The sequence below is a fragment of the Callionymus lyra genome, chromosome 9 (assembly GCF_982586985.1).
Source record: "Callionymus lyra chromosome 9, fCalLyr1.hap1.1, whole genome shotgun sequence".
Classification (NCBI taxonomy): Eukaryota; Metazoa; Chordata; class Actinopteri; order Syngnathiformes; family Callionymidae; genus Callionymus; species Callionymus lyra.
The window spans coordinates 23,743,934-23,759,473 of NC_141826.1; the positions used below are offsets into that span (position 1 = coordinate 23,743,934).

The 15,540-nt window shown below is 38.7% G+C and overlaps 1 protein-coding gene across 2 annotated transcripts in view; it reads left to right on the plus strand.

The window, feature by feature from the left end:
• Positions 1 to 15,540, plus strand: part of dock2 (dedicator of cytokinesis 2) — a 171,403-nt gene that overhangs the window by 67,171 nt on the left and 88,692 nt on the right. For both annotated transcript variants that reach the window (XM_087799620.1, XM_087799621.1), the window contains exons 25-26: positions 6,983 to 7,125; positions 14,428 to 14,523. In XM_087799620.1, the coding sequence (XP_087655746.1) occupies positions 6,983 to 7,125; positions 14,428 to 14,523 (239 nt within the window). The remainder of the gene's footprint in view (positions 1 to 6,982; positions 7,126 to 14,427; positions 14,524 to 15,540) is intronic.

A 15,540-nucleotide genomic window follows, 5' to 3' on the forward strand; every position in this document is an offset into this window, starting at 1 on the left:
TTTTCATAATTCACAGGTCATTTATCCCTATTTATGGTATTTATAAACACTACCCAACACTTCCCACATTCTCACACAGTTTAAACAACGTATAAAAACATACATAGTGTTAAGAAAACGCTGTTATTAATATTTACGACAAGTACAATAAACAAGGTTTGAATTAACAACATTTATTTGTACTTACAACTCAATATATGACGTCCCTCTCAACATACCTCTCAGTAACGGTGACCTGAACGGCTCCTGTAATGCTTTGCCGCCCAGCCAACCAATCACCGCTGTCGCTCACGTTTTTCATGGCAACAAAGACATGTACTTTAGTACTTCTAAAGTATTTAGTATACTCAGCCGTTACTTAATGGAGCATTGTATAGAAAGGCATCATGGGAGTTTACAGTTTTGTAGACACCATAAGTAAGGTGGGTAGTTAGTGTGTCTAGTTATAAGTTCTAAGGTGAGGGAACCCTGTGATCTTACTAATAAGATAATTGTTGACTTTAAAAATCATAACTTTTAGATCCACAGTCTTTGGTTTAGATATTATATCTTTAAAAACGTTAACCTTAATAGCCTTGAGAAAGAAAAAATATGGCATGTTATAATAGCAAGTTTCATTAATACTTCTTTTATTGAAGTGTAAACACATAATTTTCTTATCTCTTTTTTCAAGGTTCTCTGCGGTTAATTTCCTTCCTTTCATCCTCACCGAGTGAATTCAATTAATAAAGTCTAATCGAATCCCTTAAGTCAGAGGTGGGCGTTTAAATGTCCTCAGGGGCCACATTATATACAGAGACTCTTCATTCGTTTCTCAATAAGAATTCCGATTATCTGCGGCTGATTTTGAAGGATCAGCTTCGGCCGATTTCACCGATGAACTCGTCTTGTTAAAGCTTGATCTCGCGTCCGATAAGTAGATCGACATCTTCGCCCTCGTCTCCCGGCGCCTCCTCCGAGAGCTCCAGTCCGTGGTCGGAGTTCAGCGCCCGGAGCGCCGGCTCCTGTAAGTGCTGATCACTCCTGCCGGAGAACGACCTGAACCTGGCGTCGTTCGAAGCCTTTGTAGCTCATGTTCTTACAAGAACCGAAGCCCTCGAGGAGCCGAGAGCGCTTCAAAGAAGTCGATAAGAAAAGCCACCGCTCGGCCGCGAGCAGCAGATATTAACATTCCTGATGTGAGTCGCCGAGAAGAATCTCTTTGGACGATAACACGCTATTGTTAAAAGAAACATCGATCACATTTGTTGAGAATTATCCAGAGATTTTACTCGGAACCAAATGTATTTTAAAGAGCAACAAACATCTTTGAGCCAGAAGGTCGCGTCGATTCCAAGCTTCAGGCGACTCTTTGAATTTTATGTTCAGGTTTCCTTCGGAGATCTTGTCTTTTTTTACCTCGGCCTGAAAAGGTTTTCGCCGACAAACGAGTGCGAACGATTGCTTTTATCTTTCTGCCCTTTTATTTGGTTCAATAACATGTATTTTTGTTCATAAAATCTGATGTTTTGTCCAAGTAAAAGTCAATTTAAATTGAACTGAAACGTTTTTTTGGATCAAACAAAGTCTTTCACTTCATATTTCATATGTAAATAAAAAACAAATGTATTTAAATAAACATTCACTGTGAAAAACACCTTAAAACACCCTTTATTTAAGTCAAATTGTTTGCCCACGAGAGATATGGACTGTTATCTAAAACTAAAGTGAGGTTGATTGATTCTTTTTATTTTTTTCTCCAACTCCCGACATGAGAATTAATCTCTCGCAATTTCTAAATGCGTTTAATGGGACAAAACATCTAAATCATAATCGAGTTAGCGATGAATCAGAAGCACTTTAGCGATTGAACTTTGTCTATGATACAAAAATCCTCTTGAATTGATTAATGACCACGAATTAAAACAAATGTATAAAGTTAAGAACCTGCATATGGAAATCAAAAAGGTAATTAGAAGTAGTGAATGTAATCTGTTTAATAATCCAGCTTTTAAATTGGATTCTATCCCCGGAGCAGGTTTTATTGCTCGACGGGTCACGGTGACCCGGGGTCACCTGGTCCGAGGGGTGGGGGGGGCGAGATCCCTCTGAAAGTTTAATGGTCCCTCATTGTCCCGGCGGAGGAGGACAGATTATTATTTCCATCTGGTGCGGACGGGCAACAGAGATTAAATCTGCTCGCTGGATTAAACGGATTAAACAAACATTCCCGCCATCTTTTATCAATTCCACGTATTCCCGCCGCGACACAAGCGCGTCCATCTCTTCTGACGGAGCGTCGGTCGTCCTCGCAGCAGTGGACGCTCTCGCCTCACTTCATAATGGAGCTAACAAGCGATGAGCTTCTAATGGCTTCCCTCCACCTGGAGTGATGGGCTGGAGGCGGGGGAGGTGTGGGCCGGCGGGGGGGGGAGGAGGAGAGCGAGGAAAGATGGATGAAAAGAAAAAGGCGTCGGTCAAGGTTATGTCTGGAGAACGACTTCATCACTCGCTACTCTTTATGTATTCCCTTTCATACGAGCGGGGAAAGTGTGTCGGAACATAAAGTTTTCTTCGCTCGTTGACGTGTTATGGGTCGACTAAAAATGGTTCTGGTCCGACTGGAGTTTCCATCCGAAGTCTTCAGAGTCTGGATCTTACAGACCTGACGGATGATTTCAATATTAAAATGTTCAGTATGTCCTTCAACACTGTGCAAATACATAGTACTAGTGGTGTGTACTGGCAAGAATACACAAATATCACGATACAGGGTCAACGATACAATGTAAAGTGATACTGTAGTAACAAGTATATATGAGTAGTATTGTCCAGTACTTGACTCTGGTGTTGTGATAGTGTAGTAACAAGTATATATGAGTAGTATTGTCCAGTACTTGACTCTGGTGTTGTGATAGTGTAATAACATGTATATATGTGTAGTATTGTCGAGTACTTGACTCTGGTGTTGTGATAGTGTAGTAACAAGTATAGATGAGTAGTATTGTCGAGTACTTGACTCTGGTGTTGTGATAGTGTAGTAACAAGTATATATGAGTAGTATTGTCCAGTACTTGACTCTGGTGTTGTGATAGTGTAGTAACAAGTATAGATGAGTAGTATTGTCCAGTACTTGACTCTGGTGTTGTGATAGTGTAATAACATGTATATATGTGTAGTATTGTCGAGTACTTGACTCTGGTGTTGTGATAGTGTAGTAACAAGTATAGATGAGTAGTATTGTCGAGTACTTGACTCTGGTGTTGTGATAGTGTAATAACAAGTATATATGTGTAGTATTGTCAAGTACTTGACTCTGGTGTTGTGATAGCGTAGTAACAAGTATAGATGAGTAGTATTGTCGAGTACTTGACTCTGGTGTTGTGATAGTGTAGTAACAAGTATAGATGAGTAGTATTGTCGAGTACTTGACTCTGGTGTTGTGATAGTGTAGTAACAAGTATATATGTGTAGTATTGTCGAGTACTTGACTCTGGTGTTGTGATAGTGTAGTAACAAGTATATATGTGTAGTATTGTCGAGTACTTGACTCTGGTGTTGTGATAGTGTAGTAACAAGTATATATGTGTAGTATTGTCCAGTACTTGACTCTGGTGTTGTAGTATTTACAGACCACATGACTCTTGACGAAGTTTTAACTGCTATTATTTGGTTTTAAACCAATATATGTCCAAACATCAGTTTTAAAAGCTGCTGGTCGACTGTATCCTCTTGTCCTCAGTCATAACTGCTTTCATTTGTTTTTGAAACCAAAATATGTCCAAACATCTGCTTTAAAATCTGCTGGAGTATCCTCTCGTCCTCAGTCATCACCAGGATCTCACAGGATTTCATTGTTCTTTCAGCTGCGGTGGAAATAATGACTGCCACAAAATTACTGTGAATATATGTTAATTGTTAATAAACTAAACAAAAATAAAAAAAAAGTGGCCAGAATTTTAATCGAAAAAATCTGATCTGATAATTTGCATGTTTATTTTAAATAAAAAATATTTTATTATAGTAGTAGCTTTAACCCTAGTGTTTTTTCTGGGTCAAGGTGACCCGAAGGGACCGAAAAGAAATGTGTTTGTTTTATCCCTTGTGTTGTCTCTGGGTCAAGGTGAATCCCTGGCTTCCATAAATACATATGCAGTGATGGGAGGGGAGGGAGGGGGGGTCGTTCACGGGTCACATTGACCCTGAGATAGCACAAGGTTTAAAAACTGCTGGAGTCCAACGTATCCTCTCATCCCCAGTCATTGCCAGGGTCTTGCGGGATTCCTTGCTCCCTTAACTGCAGATATTCGATGTAAATACTGCTGCCATCTAGCGGTCGGAGGTTTAAATGCAACACAAAAATGACCAAAAAAATCATTGAACTATTTCTTATATACACACTTTGAAATATAAACCATAAAATATATATATAAAAAAATTATATATATATAATACTCAAAAGTGTTTTAATTACTTCACACAATAATTATATAAATCTATGTAGAACTAACTAAATATACGTTTAAATATGTTTAAAAAGACACACTGGGGCCGAACGATAGATTTCAAAGTGACACAATAGAAACTGTTCTCGGTCTTGAATCAAAACCACCTGCTCTTGCTGAGGTCGTCACATTTTTTTGGGGGAGAAGTGAACCTGGACTTCTTTATCTCCCGGACCCGTCGTAATTCGTCTTGTTGCCTCTTCCAGAGCGTTGACAGCACCGCCGCCGGAGCGCCAGCTCGGGATCCTGGTGTCAGCACTTTTGTGATGTGGCTGCTTCCATGACGCTCTCAAGAATGATTGTTGGAATTTATGTCCCCAAACATTCACAGTTGGGGGATGAAAGATATACTCGTCTCTTGTTTCTACAGGTCACCAGAATTTACTTCGTTCACATCCGTCATGTCGTCGCTGGAAGAGCTTAGTTTAGCTTTTTACTCTGAAGACGACAAGGTTCACGATCAGAGACGTTCTAGAGCTGATGGTTTGATGGTTGATCGACACTTTCCTCATCTTAGTTTGACTATTTTCTCATATTTTGCTATAGTTCCTGGTTTGTAAGTATTTGGGTTTTGTGTCCGATCTTTATTTTGAACTAAAGAGCTAAAAACTTCAATTCAAAATCAACATTTTAAATTTTAACATAGCAAATATCTGATATATGTGTAGTATTGTCGAGTTCTTGACTCTGGTGTTGTGACACTGTAATAACATAGATATATGTGTAGTATGGTCGAGTAGTTGACTCTGGTGTTGTGATAGTGTAGTTACAAGTATATATGTGTAGTATTGTCACGTACTTGACTCTGTTGTTGTGATAGTGTAGTAACAAGTATATGTGTAGTATTGTCCAGTACTTGACTCTGGTGTTGTGATAGTGTAGTAACAAGTATATGTGTAGTATTGTCCAGTACTTGACTCTGGTGTTGTGATAGTGTAGTAACAAGTATATGTGTAGTATTGTCCAGTACTTGACTCTGGTGTTGTGATAGTGTAGTAACAAGTATATATGTGTAGTATTGTCCAGTACTTGACTCTGGTGTTGTGATAGTGTAGTAACAAGTATATGTGTAGTATTGTCGCATTCTTGACTCTTGTGTTGTGATACTGTAGTAACAAGTATATATGTGTAGTATTGTCCAGTACTTGACTCTGGTGTTGTGATACTGTAGTAACAAGGATATATGTGTGGTATTGTCGAGTACTTGACTCTTGTGTTGTGATACTGTAGTAACAAGGATATATGTGTGGTATTGTCCAGTACTTGACTCTGGTGTTGTGATAGTGTAGTAACAAGTATATATTTGTAATATTGTGGAGTACTTGACTCTGGTGTTGTGATAGTGTAGTAACAAGTATATGTGTAGTATTGTCCAGTACTTGACTCTGGTGTTGTGATAGTGTAGTAACAAGTATATATGTGTAGTATTGTCCAGTACTTGACTCTGGTGTTGTGATAGTGTAGTAACAAGTATATGTGTAGTATTGTCGCATTCTTGACTCTTGTGTTGTGATACTGTAGTAACAAGTATATATGTGTAGTATTGTCCAGTACTTGACTCTGGTGTTGTGATACTGTAGTAACAAGGATATATGTGTGGTATTGTCGAGTACTTGACTCTTGTGTTGTGATACTGTAGTAACAAGGATATATGTGTGGTATGGTGGAGTACTTGACTCTGGTGTTGTGATCCTGTAGGAACAAGTATATATTTGTAATATTGTGGAGTACTTGACTCTGGTGTTGTGATACTGTAGGAACAAGTATATATGTATATATATATATATATATAGAGAGAGAAAGAGGATGTAATGACTTGTGCCATCTAGAGGCTTGGAAGTGTAATTGCAACACATAAATGAACAAAATAATGAATTATTCTAATAAAAAAAAAAAATCGATTTCAATTTTTTTATTTTATTCAAACTTAATTCAAATGCTATCAATAAAATATGGTTAAAATAAAATTTGATATAAAAGAAAAGATATAAACACATAATTACAGTATTGCTGCTGGAGTCACTGTATCCTCTCGTCCTCAGTCATCGCCAGGATTTCATTGTTTCTTTAACGACTGCTGCCATCTAATGGCCGGAAATTTAGTTGCAACACAAGATTACTTTGAATATATGCTTGTTAGTTGTTAATAAACTAAACATAAATCAAAATAAATCAATCAATAAATATTGTGATTTATCACCGTATCAATATTTTCTAACACACCTAGTAAATAACCATTTGAAATCTTTGGTTTCTTGGCTCACACTATGAAAACACATGAGGTTTGATCGGTGAGACGAAGGGTTTTATGATTGATGTGTTGTCAGGCATTTGATTGACATGTTGTCAGAATCTGAACTAAAGCTCGGTTATACGATGCATTCGTCTTCCTCTGAGAAAAGTCTTGGAAACTAAAAGCAGCAGAGATTTGTTCCTCCAGTTTTTATAAATATTAAAGCATCAAAAATGTTCACATCCATTTGTCCTTGTCATCCCAGAATGTCGGGATATTCTACTTCCCATGATGCTTCGGGAGCTGCGTCTGGCGCTCGCCTGCATGGCCGACGGGCCTCACGACGAGAGGAGGAACAGCCTGGAGCTGCTCAACAACATTCTGGAGGTTCTCAGCAGGAACAACGTGGTAAGAGACGCTCGTGAAGCCATAGCTGTCGTTTCTGCTCGAGAGTTTCCGGGTCACGGGGGGTCGCCTGTCGCTCGGGTTCTCACTCGCCCTTTACCTGAGGCGGTGATGCATAACCGGGTCGTTGACCTTTACTGGCACAGCTTCATCTCTGACTTGTTTTCGTCTTCAGAAACTGTATTTAAAGTCTAGATCGATCATCATCTCACTCTAGAGTCGGTTACAAAGAAACGCTTTTGGCTTTTATTTCATTGAATCTATAGAGAAAAATATGCATTTAATTGACTTTAATGTTTATTTATAGTGAAATAAAGTTAATTTGGGTCATTAATGGCTGATGATTTCGTAAAGCAAGTGTGTTTTAGTTCAAGTTTAATAATATATACAGAGAAAAGAACAAACATTTGTGTCAGTAAAACCACAATATTAAATGAATCCAAGTATTTCATTAATATGATTTTCAATGGGTTATTTGATGTTGAAAACATGTAACGTATGCAATACTTTGCTACTGGCACCAGTTGTAATTGATCTTGATGATTCCATTTTAAATATTGATTATTTATTCAGTAACTAATTGCAAAAACTCTTGTAGTTATGAAAAACATTAATTTGATTCTTAAAATTGTTCAACTCAACCAAATACAGTGTAATTAGTAATTAAAATGTAATTACAAGTTATTATACTTAAAGCTCTTACCGTTCACCATGTACTGCTTGTAATTAATTGACAAACGTGATCATAAACAATCATAATGTCATAAATAAAACATTATAAATTCGTTATACGTTCTTCAGAATGTGAGTAATTCATTACAAAAAAATACCTTCATAGAAATATGTATTTATTTCTTCCTGTTTTCCAGACGTTACATTAAATTTTATTGTCTTTAACCTTCCATTTGTAAATATTTCTTATATATTTACTCTCTTGTAATTACAATATAATTACAAATAACAGTAATACAATTCTGAAAATTGTTTAAATCAACCAAATATAGTTATTTGTATATATTTGTATATCATTTTCTATTTATTTCTATCTATTTATCTCTGATTTCCAGACGTATCTTTTTGTTCCTCTGTTGTCTCTTTGAAAGGATCGAATCCAAACGATCTTTTTTGTAATTCACTGTGTTTTTAAACACGACTGAACGATTGTTTCATCGAAAGTCGAGTCAATTCTTCTTCTTCAAGCTGCTCTGTCTTCGTGACGCTCCACTTGTCCTCAATGTTCCATCTCCAGCCACTTGTGCTTTAGTTTGTTTTAAAAACCCGATTGTATTTCCCTAGTCTTTCCTATTTATCGCTGCTTCAGTATCCGATTGAATCGCAAACAAACCACTTAAACGCGGTCGATTCAACCTCCAGAGAATCGAGGTTTTTTTAACGAGAACTGAACCAACGAACGTTCGATGACGACCATCTTCGTTTCCGGGAGCCAATTAAACCCGATCTGTCAGAGCGGATTGAAAACACCCGCCGCCGCCGCGAGCCTTCGCCGCCGCCGCTGGACCGTGTCGTCTCGGATCTCGCCTAATAGCCCGGAGCGCTTCTGTCCTGCAGTCGCCCAGTTGAGCAGTGAAGCAGGTCTCGGCCAATTAGAAATTAATTGAGTTTGTCACGTCTTTACCTGAGCGTCGAGCTGCCGCGACACACAACCCGGGCGGTCTGAACCCACGACGACAACAAAATGAATTCCTCTTTGAGATTTAAGGTCGTGGATTAGAAGGCGGATCTCGGGGGGAGGGGGGGGGAGTTGAAGAGCTTAAGCTTTGGGTGAAGAAGAGACAGAAACAAAAGGTAATTCATGTCCTGAATTAATTGGACAGGATTAACTTCGGTTGTTGGAGTGAAATGGAAGGAAATGTAGCCTCGACTGCTTCGAACCTTCTTTTATTTCCACTTGTGTTTCTGTTGACCCTGGATTATAATAAAATAACTTTTATCATCGATACATTCATCTACGTCTGAGAAATGGGTCGACGCTGAACCTACAGTGATACAGTGTCTCTAGGGTTCCTGGAAGTTTGGCCCATATTGGACATGAAAGCATCACTTGTTAAACTATCGAAGGACACGACTTTTTTTTACCGTGTTTGAAGGAGTCCTGGACACGGTCCTGTCAGTCACGCGTGTCTTATAATTGTTCCCTTAAGTGTCGTGTGTTTTTCAGGTCAACGTGAAAGTTTGGTGGCATCAGGATTTCATAGAATAACGTTTGGAAAACCACCCGCGATAAACCAAATCCTCAAAATAGTGAACCTTTAATTTTATAAATTGTCCTTGTTTGAATTAAAAACTGTTATTTTAAAACATGTATTTCAACTTGCAAAACCAGAAAAGCTCCTATAATGCTTTGTCGCCCAGCCAGCCAATCACAGTTGCAGGTCATAGGTGGGTAGGTAGGTGGATAGTCTACCTAGGTAGGTAGGTAGTATACGTAGGTAGGTGGATAGTCTACCTAGGTAGGTAGGTAGTATACGTAGGTAGGTAGGTAGGTGGGTAGTCAACCTAGGTAGGTAAGTAGGTAGTATGCATAGGTAGGTCGGTAGTCTACCTACCTAGGTAGGTTGTATACGTAGGTAGCTAGGTAGTATACATAGGTAGGTGGGTAGTCTACCTAAGTAGTGTAGGTAGCTAGGTGGGTACTCTACCTAGGTAGGTAGGTAGTATACGTAGGTAGGTAGGTAGGTAGGTGGGTAGTCGACCTAGGTAGGTAAGTAGGTAGTATGCATAGGTAGGTTGGTAGTCTACCTACCTAGGTAGGTAGTATACGTAGGTAGCTAGGTAGTATACATAGGTAGGTGGGTAGTCTACCTAAGTAGTGTAGGTAGCTAGGTGGGTACTCTACCTAGGTAGGTAGGTAGTATACGTAGGTAGGTAGGTAGGTAGGTAGGTGGGTAGTCAACCTAGGTAGGTAATTAGGTAGTATGCATAGGTAGGTCGGTAGTCTACCTAGGTAGCTAGGTAGTATACATAGGTAGCTAGTATGCATGGGTAGGTAGGTAGGTAGGTAGTATACGTATGTAGGTGGGTAGTCTATATATATATATATAAAATGTGTTTTTTTACGTTTTAGGTGTAGTGAAAAAATAATATTGTTTTATAATAAACATATATAAATAAAAAAACACTTAGTAATTTATTTTGTGCATCATTTTATGTTTTTGTTGTTGTTGTTGTTAATTAAAGAAACGAGCCGACTCTCTAAAAAGAGCCGGACTTCCCATCACTAGCAGAAAGGCATCATGGGAGTTCACTGTTTTGTTGGCACCATTAGTAAGTTCCCACTGAGTGAACTTGCAAACTTAGCATTCCATCCAACAACCCTACCAGGGACCTCAACACATCTTGTGATGCTTTGCCGCCCAGCCATGCCATCACAGCTGTCGATCACTTTTGACGTAGCAACACAGGCTTCGCATTTAAATACAATAGCGTAGCGACCAGAAGCAGAATCAGATTTGATTCATTTGATGACTTTGATTTTAATTCAGTCTAAACCAATAATAATGACTTGAAATCAAATACATTAAAGTCTTCAGTTAGTTCATTTTTGTGTTTTTGTGTTTGCTCTTTCCTTAAATCAAGTCCAAAACCCGGGAAGAGAATGTTCTTTAAAGAAGATGTTTAGGTCTTTAAAGAAGAAGTTTAGGTCTTTAAAGAAGATGTTTAGGTCTTTAAAGAAGATGTTTAGGTATTTAAAGAAGATGTTTAGGTCTTTAAAGAAGATGTTTCCCACGAGGTGCATTTAAGAGGAAAAGATTTTGATTCTCTCCTTCCTTTTGTCGTCTCTCCTCCTTCGTTCCTCCTCGAACCGCGAAGACTCTCAATTAAAGTGTCACAGATGTGTCGACTACACAGAGACTCGGGAACCGAGCCGGTGACGAAAGAGATTCATGTCGTGAGACTCTTGAAGCCATTTGCAACAAACGAGGCTCATATATTTACGACGAGCATCTTAAAACCTACGTTTAATCTTTGTTTTCGGACGATTTAATCCGACACGATTAACAGTCGAGTCTTTTTTCTGTCTGGACGATGCAGAGATTGTAGATGTGAGATATCTTTGGATGCTGCTCATCAACAACACCTACAGAGGCTTCTGGCTCATTTGAGTCCAGCAGCTGAGCCTCGGGTTTATTTGTGTGTGTTCGTGCTGGTGTGTGTGTGTGTTCGTGCCGGTGTGTGTGCGATTGTGCGACATTTTGAAGCCGCCTCGGTTGAAGACGTTAGTCACAGCCTCACCGAAGTAATGGCTTCGCTCCGATTGGGCGCCGCGACCATTTCCAATTAACTAATGAAGTTTTATCTTTTAATGTGTCTTTTAAATGTACACATTTGCATATGATTTATAATTCATAGTTTACATTTAATTGAAGCAGAAAGAAATGTTTGGAGGCTTTGATTTACCTGCAGGAAGCAATTGAAGCTAAAGACCATTTGTGGCCCTCGAACATGATTCGAAGTGGCCCCGGATGGTCATTCTCAATGTGTGTCATCCGACCAAAGACGTTTAAACGTGTAAAAGTTTAACTTTTTAATGCGGCAAACGTAAAAAAGACAAAGTTCAAGCAATGCTAAGTTTCAAAGCTAATTCCGAGCTAATGCTAACTTCTAAGTAAGCTCACTCTTGGTTTGAGATCTTGGTTCATATTTGGCCCCTGCTTTTTTTTGTGCTTCATCAAACGTGGCCCTCCTCGAAAAAAAAGGGTCTGGAGCTTCTACCAGTTAGGGTCGTGGGGGCAGCATCCGGAGCAAAGAGCTCCAGGCTTCCGTCGACCCCGGGGCCTCTTCCCCAGGATGGATTCTGAAGAGACGTCGGAGCCATCATCGTAACACACTTGTCTTATTGTGGAGAAGCAGCTTTTCTACTCTGAGTCTCTCCCAGAGGACTGAGCTCCTCATCTTAACTTCTAAGAAAGAAGCCCCTGCTGTAAAAAATTGAATTTTTTCTCTCTAACTCTGGGTTCGGACTGAGAAACAGATCTTTGAAATGAGTTTTCCCAGGAGGTCGTCCTCAAGACACCTGGAGAAGAGCACACACAATAAAAAGGTGTTTTCTTTATCGGAGGAAGGCGATACCGTCGTGATCATCTGGGCCAGTGGTTTGAATAAAAGTGTCATAACTCGGGCGCCAAATTAAAAGTGTCAGTCAGCGAAGTCCTCCGAGACCCGCGTAATCCAATTTGCCATGTTTGACATTCCCTTGGTTGGATTCGCTCCGAGGCAACAAGACACTTGTCCGCGGACGTCAGGTTGTTACTGACTCGGCTCTTTATAGTCGGGTCGAAGATGGCGTCCGTTCGATGGCGCGCCCGACATTAGAGGTTAGCGTCGGCTCCTGATGACATAGACGTTTATTTCTGACAGCTAACACTTTTATTTTGTGTTTAGTATTGTATTGACTTTCTTAAGTTTTCTGTTGACATCAAATTTATACGAAAAGGTTTTTTCTCTTTCAGTTTTTTTCTACACAAAAGGTTTATAAATACGTTTTGCCATAGTAAGGTTTATTTTAGGTTAATATTTTCTTCTTTACTACTGTTACTTGCTTTGTTTTATAAAGTTTTTCTATCATATTTTAGGCTCTTTTAGAATGACGGCCCCTTGCAAAAGTCACAGTATATAACGTAGCCCTAGATTAAATTGAAATGCCGACCCCTATGTTAAAGCAATATTTTCTGAATTAGAGTTTAAGTTTAAGATGTAGTGTAAGTTGTAGGAACATAAAAAAAACATGTGGTTGGTTTCCTTTGTTCATTCTGTTCTCACGAGGGACAAAATAAAATTTTATTAAGTCATTATTTATTAGTCAGAACGTTTAAATTCTGAATAAATTGAACTTCTTGGCTTGTGGCCTGTGGTCTAATAAAATGGTCTAGTGTTCCTGATCAAGACACTTAACCCCGATGGCTCCTGATGGTGAGCCGGCCAGCTGGATCGCAGCCTACTCCCATCAGTGTGTGATATGTAAACGGTTGTAAATCACGTTGGAAAAAGATTCTTTTGTAAAATTCCTGAGATGTTTTTTTTTCTTTCCTCTTTTCCTCCGTTTGAAATTAAAATATTTTTGCCACAACAAAAACATTAAATAATAAAGTGTTTTATTTTCTTAATGTGTTGTGATAAGTCTTCCTACCAGATAAAAACCGTTTACATTTTATGTTTTATATTAAATGTTTAAAATGTATTCAATTTTTAGATCATTTAAATTGAGAAAAATATCCTGATGTTCATATTAATTTATATTTTACATGACTTTATCTACAAAATGTTCTAATGTCAGGGTATACTAACACTTTTTGAAAGACAGTAGTCTACATAGTCAGTTAGGTAGATAGATAGGTAGATAGATAGGTAGGTAGTAGGTGGTCTACATAGATTGGTAAGTAGGTAGTCTACTTAAGTAGGTAGGTAGTGGTCTACATAGGTAGGTAGGTATCTTGGTAGTCTACATAAGTAGGTAGGAAGTCTACATAGGTAGGTAGGTTGATCGTAGATGGGTAGTCTAAATAGGTAGGTTGTCTGATCATAGATAGGTAGTCTACATAGGTAGGTTGATCGTAGATAGGTAGTCTACATAGGTAGGTTGTTTGATCGTAGATAGGTAGTCTACATAGGTTGTTTGATCGTAGATAGGTAGTCTACATAGGTAGGTTGTTTAATCGTATGTAGGAAGTCTACATAGGTAGGTTGATCGTAGATAGGTAGTCTACATAGGTTGTTTGATCGTAGATAGGTAGTCTACATAGGTAGGTTGTTTGATCGTAGATAGGTAGTCTACATAGGTTGTTTGATCGTAGATAGGTAGTCTACATAGGTAGGTTGTTTAATCGTAGGTAGGAAGTCTACATAGGTTGTTTGATCGTAGATAGCTGGTCTACATAGGTAGGTTGTTTAATAGTAGGTAGGAAGTCTACATAGGTAGGTTGATCGTAGATGGGTAGTCTACATAGGTTGTTTGATCGTAGATAGGTAGTCTACATAGGTTGTTTGATCGTAGATAGGTAGTCTACATAGGTAGGTTGTTTGATCGTAGATAGGTAGTCTACATAGGTAGGTTGTTTGATCGTAGATAGGTAGTCTACATAGGTAGGTTGTTTGATCGTAGATAGGTAGTCTACATAGGTAGGTTGTTTGATCGTAGATAGGTAGTCTACATAGGTAGGTTGGTAGTATTTCCAAAATTGCAACATTTTCTTTCTTATGAATTCATTGAACTGTTGAAATTTAAGCTCCTTCTGAATCGTTCCAGCTCCTCACTCAACACTCATCACAGTCTCTGTATGTTTTCAGGGCGAAACGTTCCAACACATCCAGGAAATCGTGGAGTCTCTGCTGAGAATCATCAACCAGACGTTCATCTCCATGGGCCGCGGACACGCTCTGATCGTAAGTTCTTCCTCGTCGCGAGTCAAGCAACCACAGGATGTGTTGTTAAAATAGACACATTTATTGTTGGCGTGAGAGGTTTGGAACACAGTGGCGGGAGCTCGTCTGAAAGGTTCCACTCGTGGTTACATTGAAGCAAACTGTCGTCCGTGAATTAGATCCATGTCTCTTTCAAATGATTTAACCATCAACGCTATATTTTTATGTAGCAAAGTGTTTCTCCTTTATTCTCTAGACATTCATATTCTGGCTCGATTTCACATTTGAACAACAGGTGCTTTCTGTCTCCAGTCCTTCGCTCTAGTCCTTCTATGATGGGCTTCGCTGAGGAATGGAAAAGGATTCTTTACAAATGCCTTTTAGAATCTGATCTCTTTGTCGTTTTGTCCACGAACACTTCAAACCACAGACCGTGTTTGAAAAACAGTAGAGTCTTCAAATAACATCCTTCTTTTAGTCATTTAACTGACTCGTTCAAATAGTTTTCAAGTTTTAAATGTATAGTTTTTATCCAGCTTTATCATGGATGTCAATCACCAAAATCTTTTGGCAGTCAAAGTCTTATTTTGCTTCTTTTAGGCTCAGTTTATTCGCTTGTTCTCCTTCTTCAAACCAAGTACTTCATCATCAGATTGACTCGTACTCTTATATCGACACTGAACTCTTCAAAGGTCGACATATCAACACAAACATTGATCTGCTTTGATTTTGTCACAGACCTTTGAAATGACTTTGTCGTATTTGTCTCCTGGACTATGAATCTGACACCTTTGCCTCAGAGGTTTTTTAATAGAGTCGCTGCACAATAGGGGTGTGTATAAAGTGTCAATACAATACCATATATAGTGATACTGTAGTAACAATGATATATTTGTAGTATTGTCCAGTACTTGACTCTGGTGTTGTAGTATTTACAGACCACATGACTCTTGATGAAGTCGTAACTGCTTTCATTTGTTTTCAAACCAAAATATGTCCAAACATTAGCTTTAAAAGCTGCTGGAGCCACTGTATCCT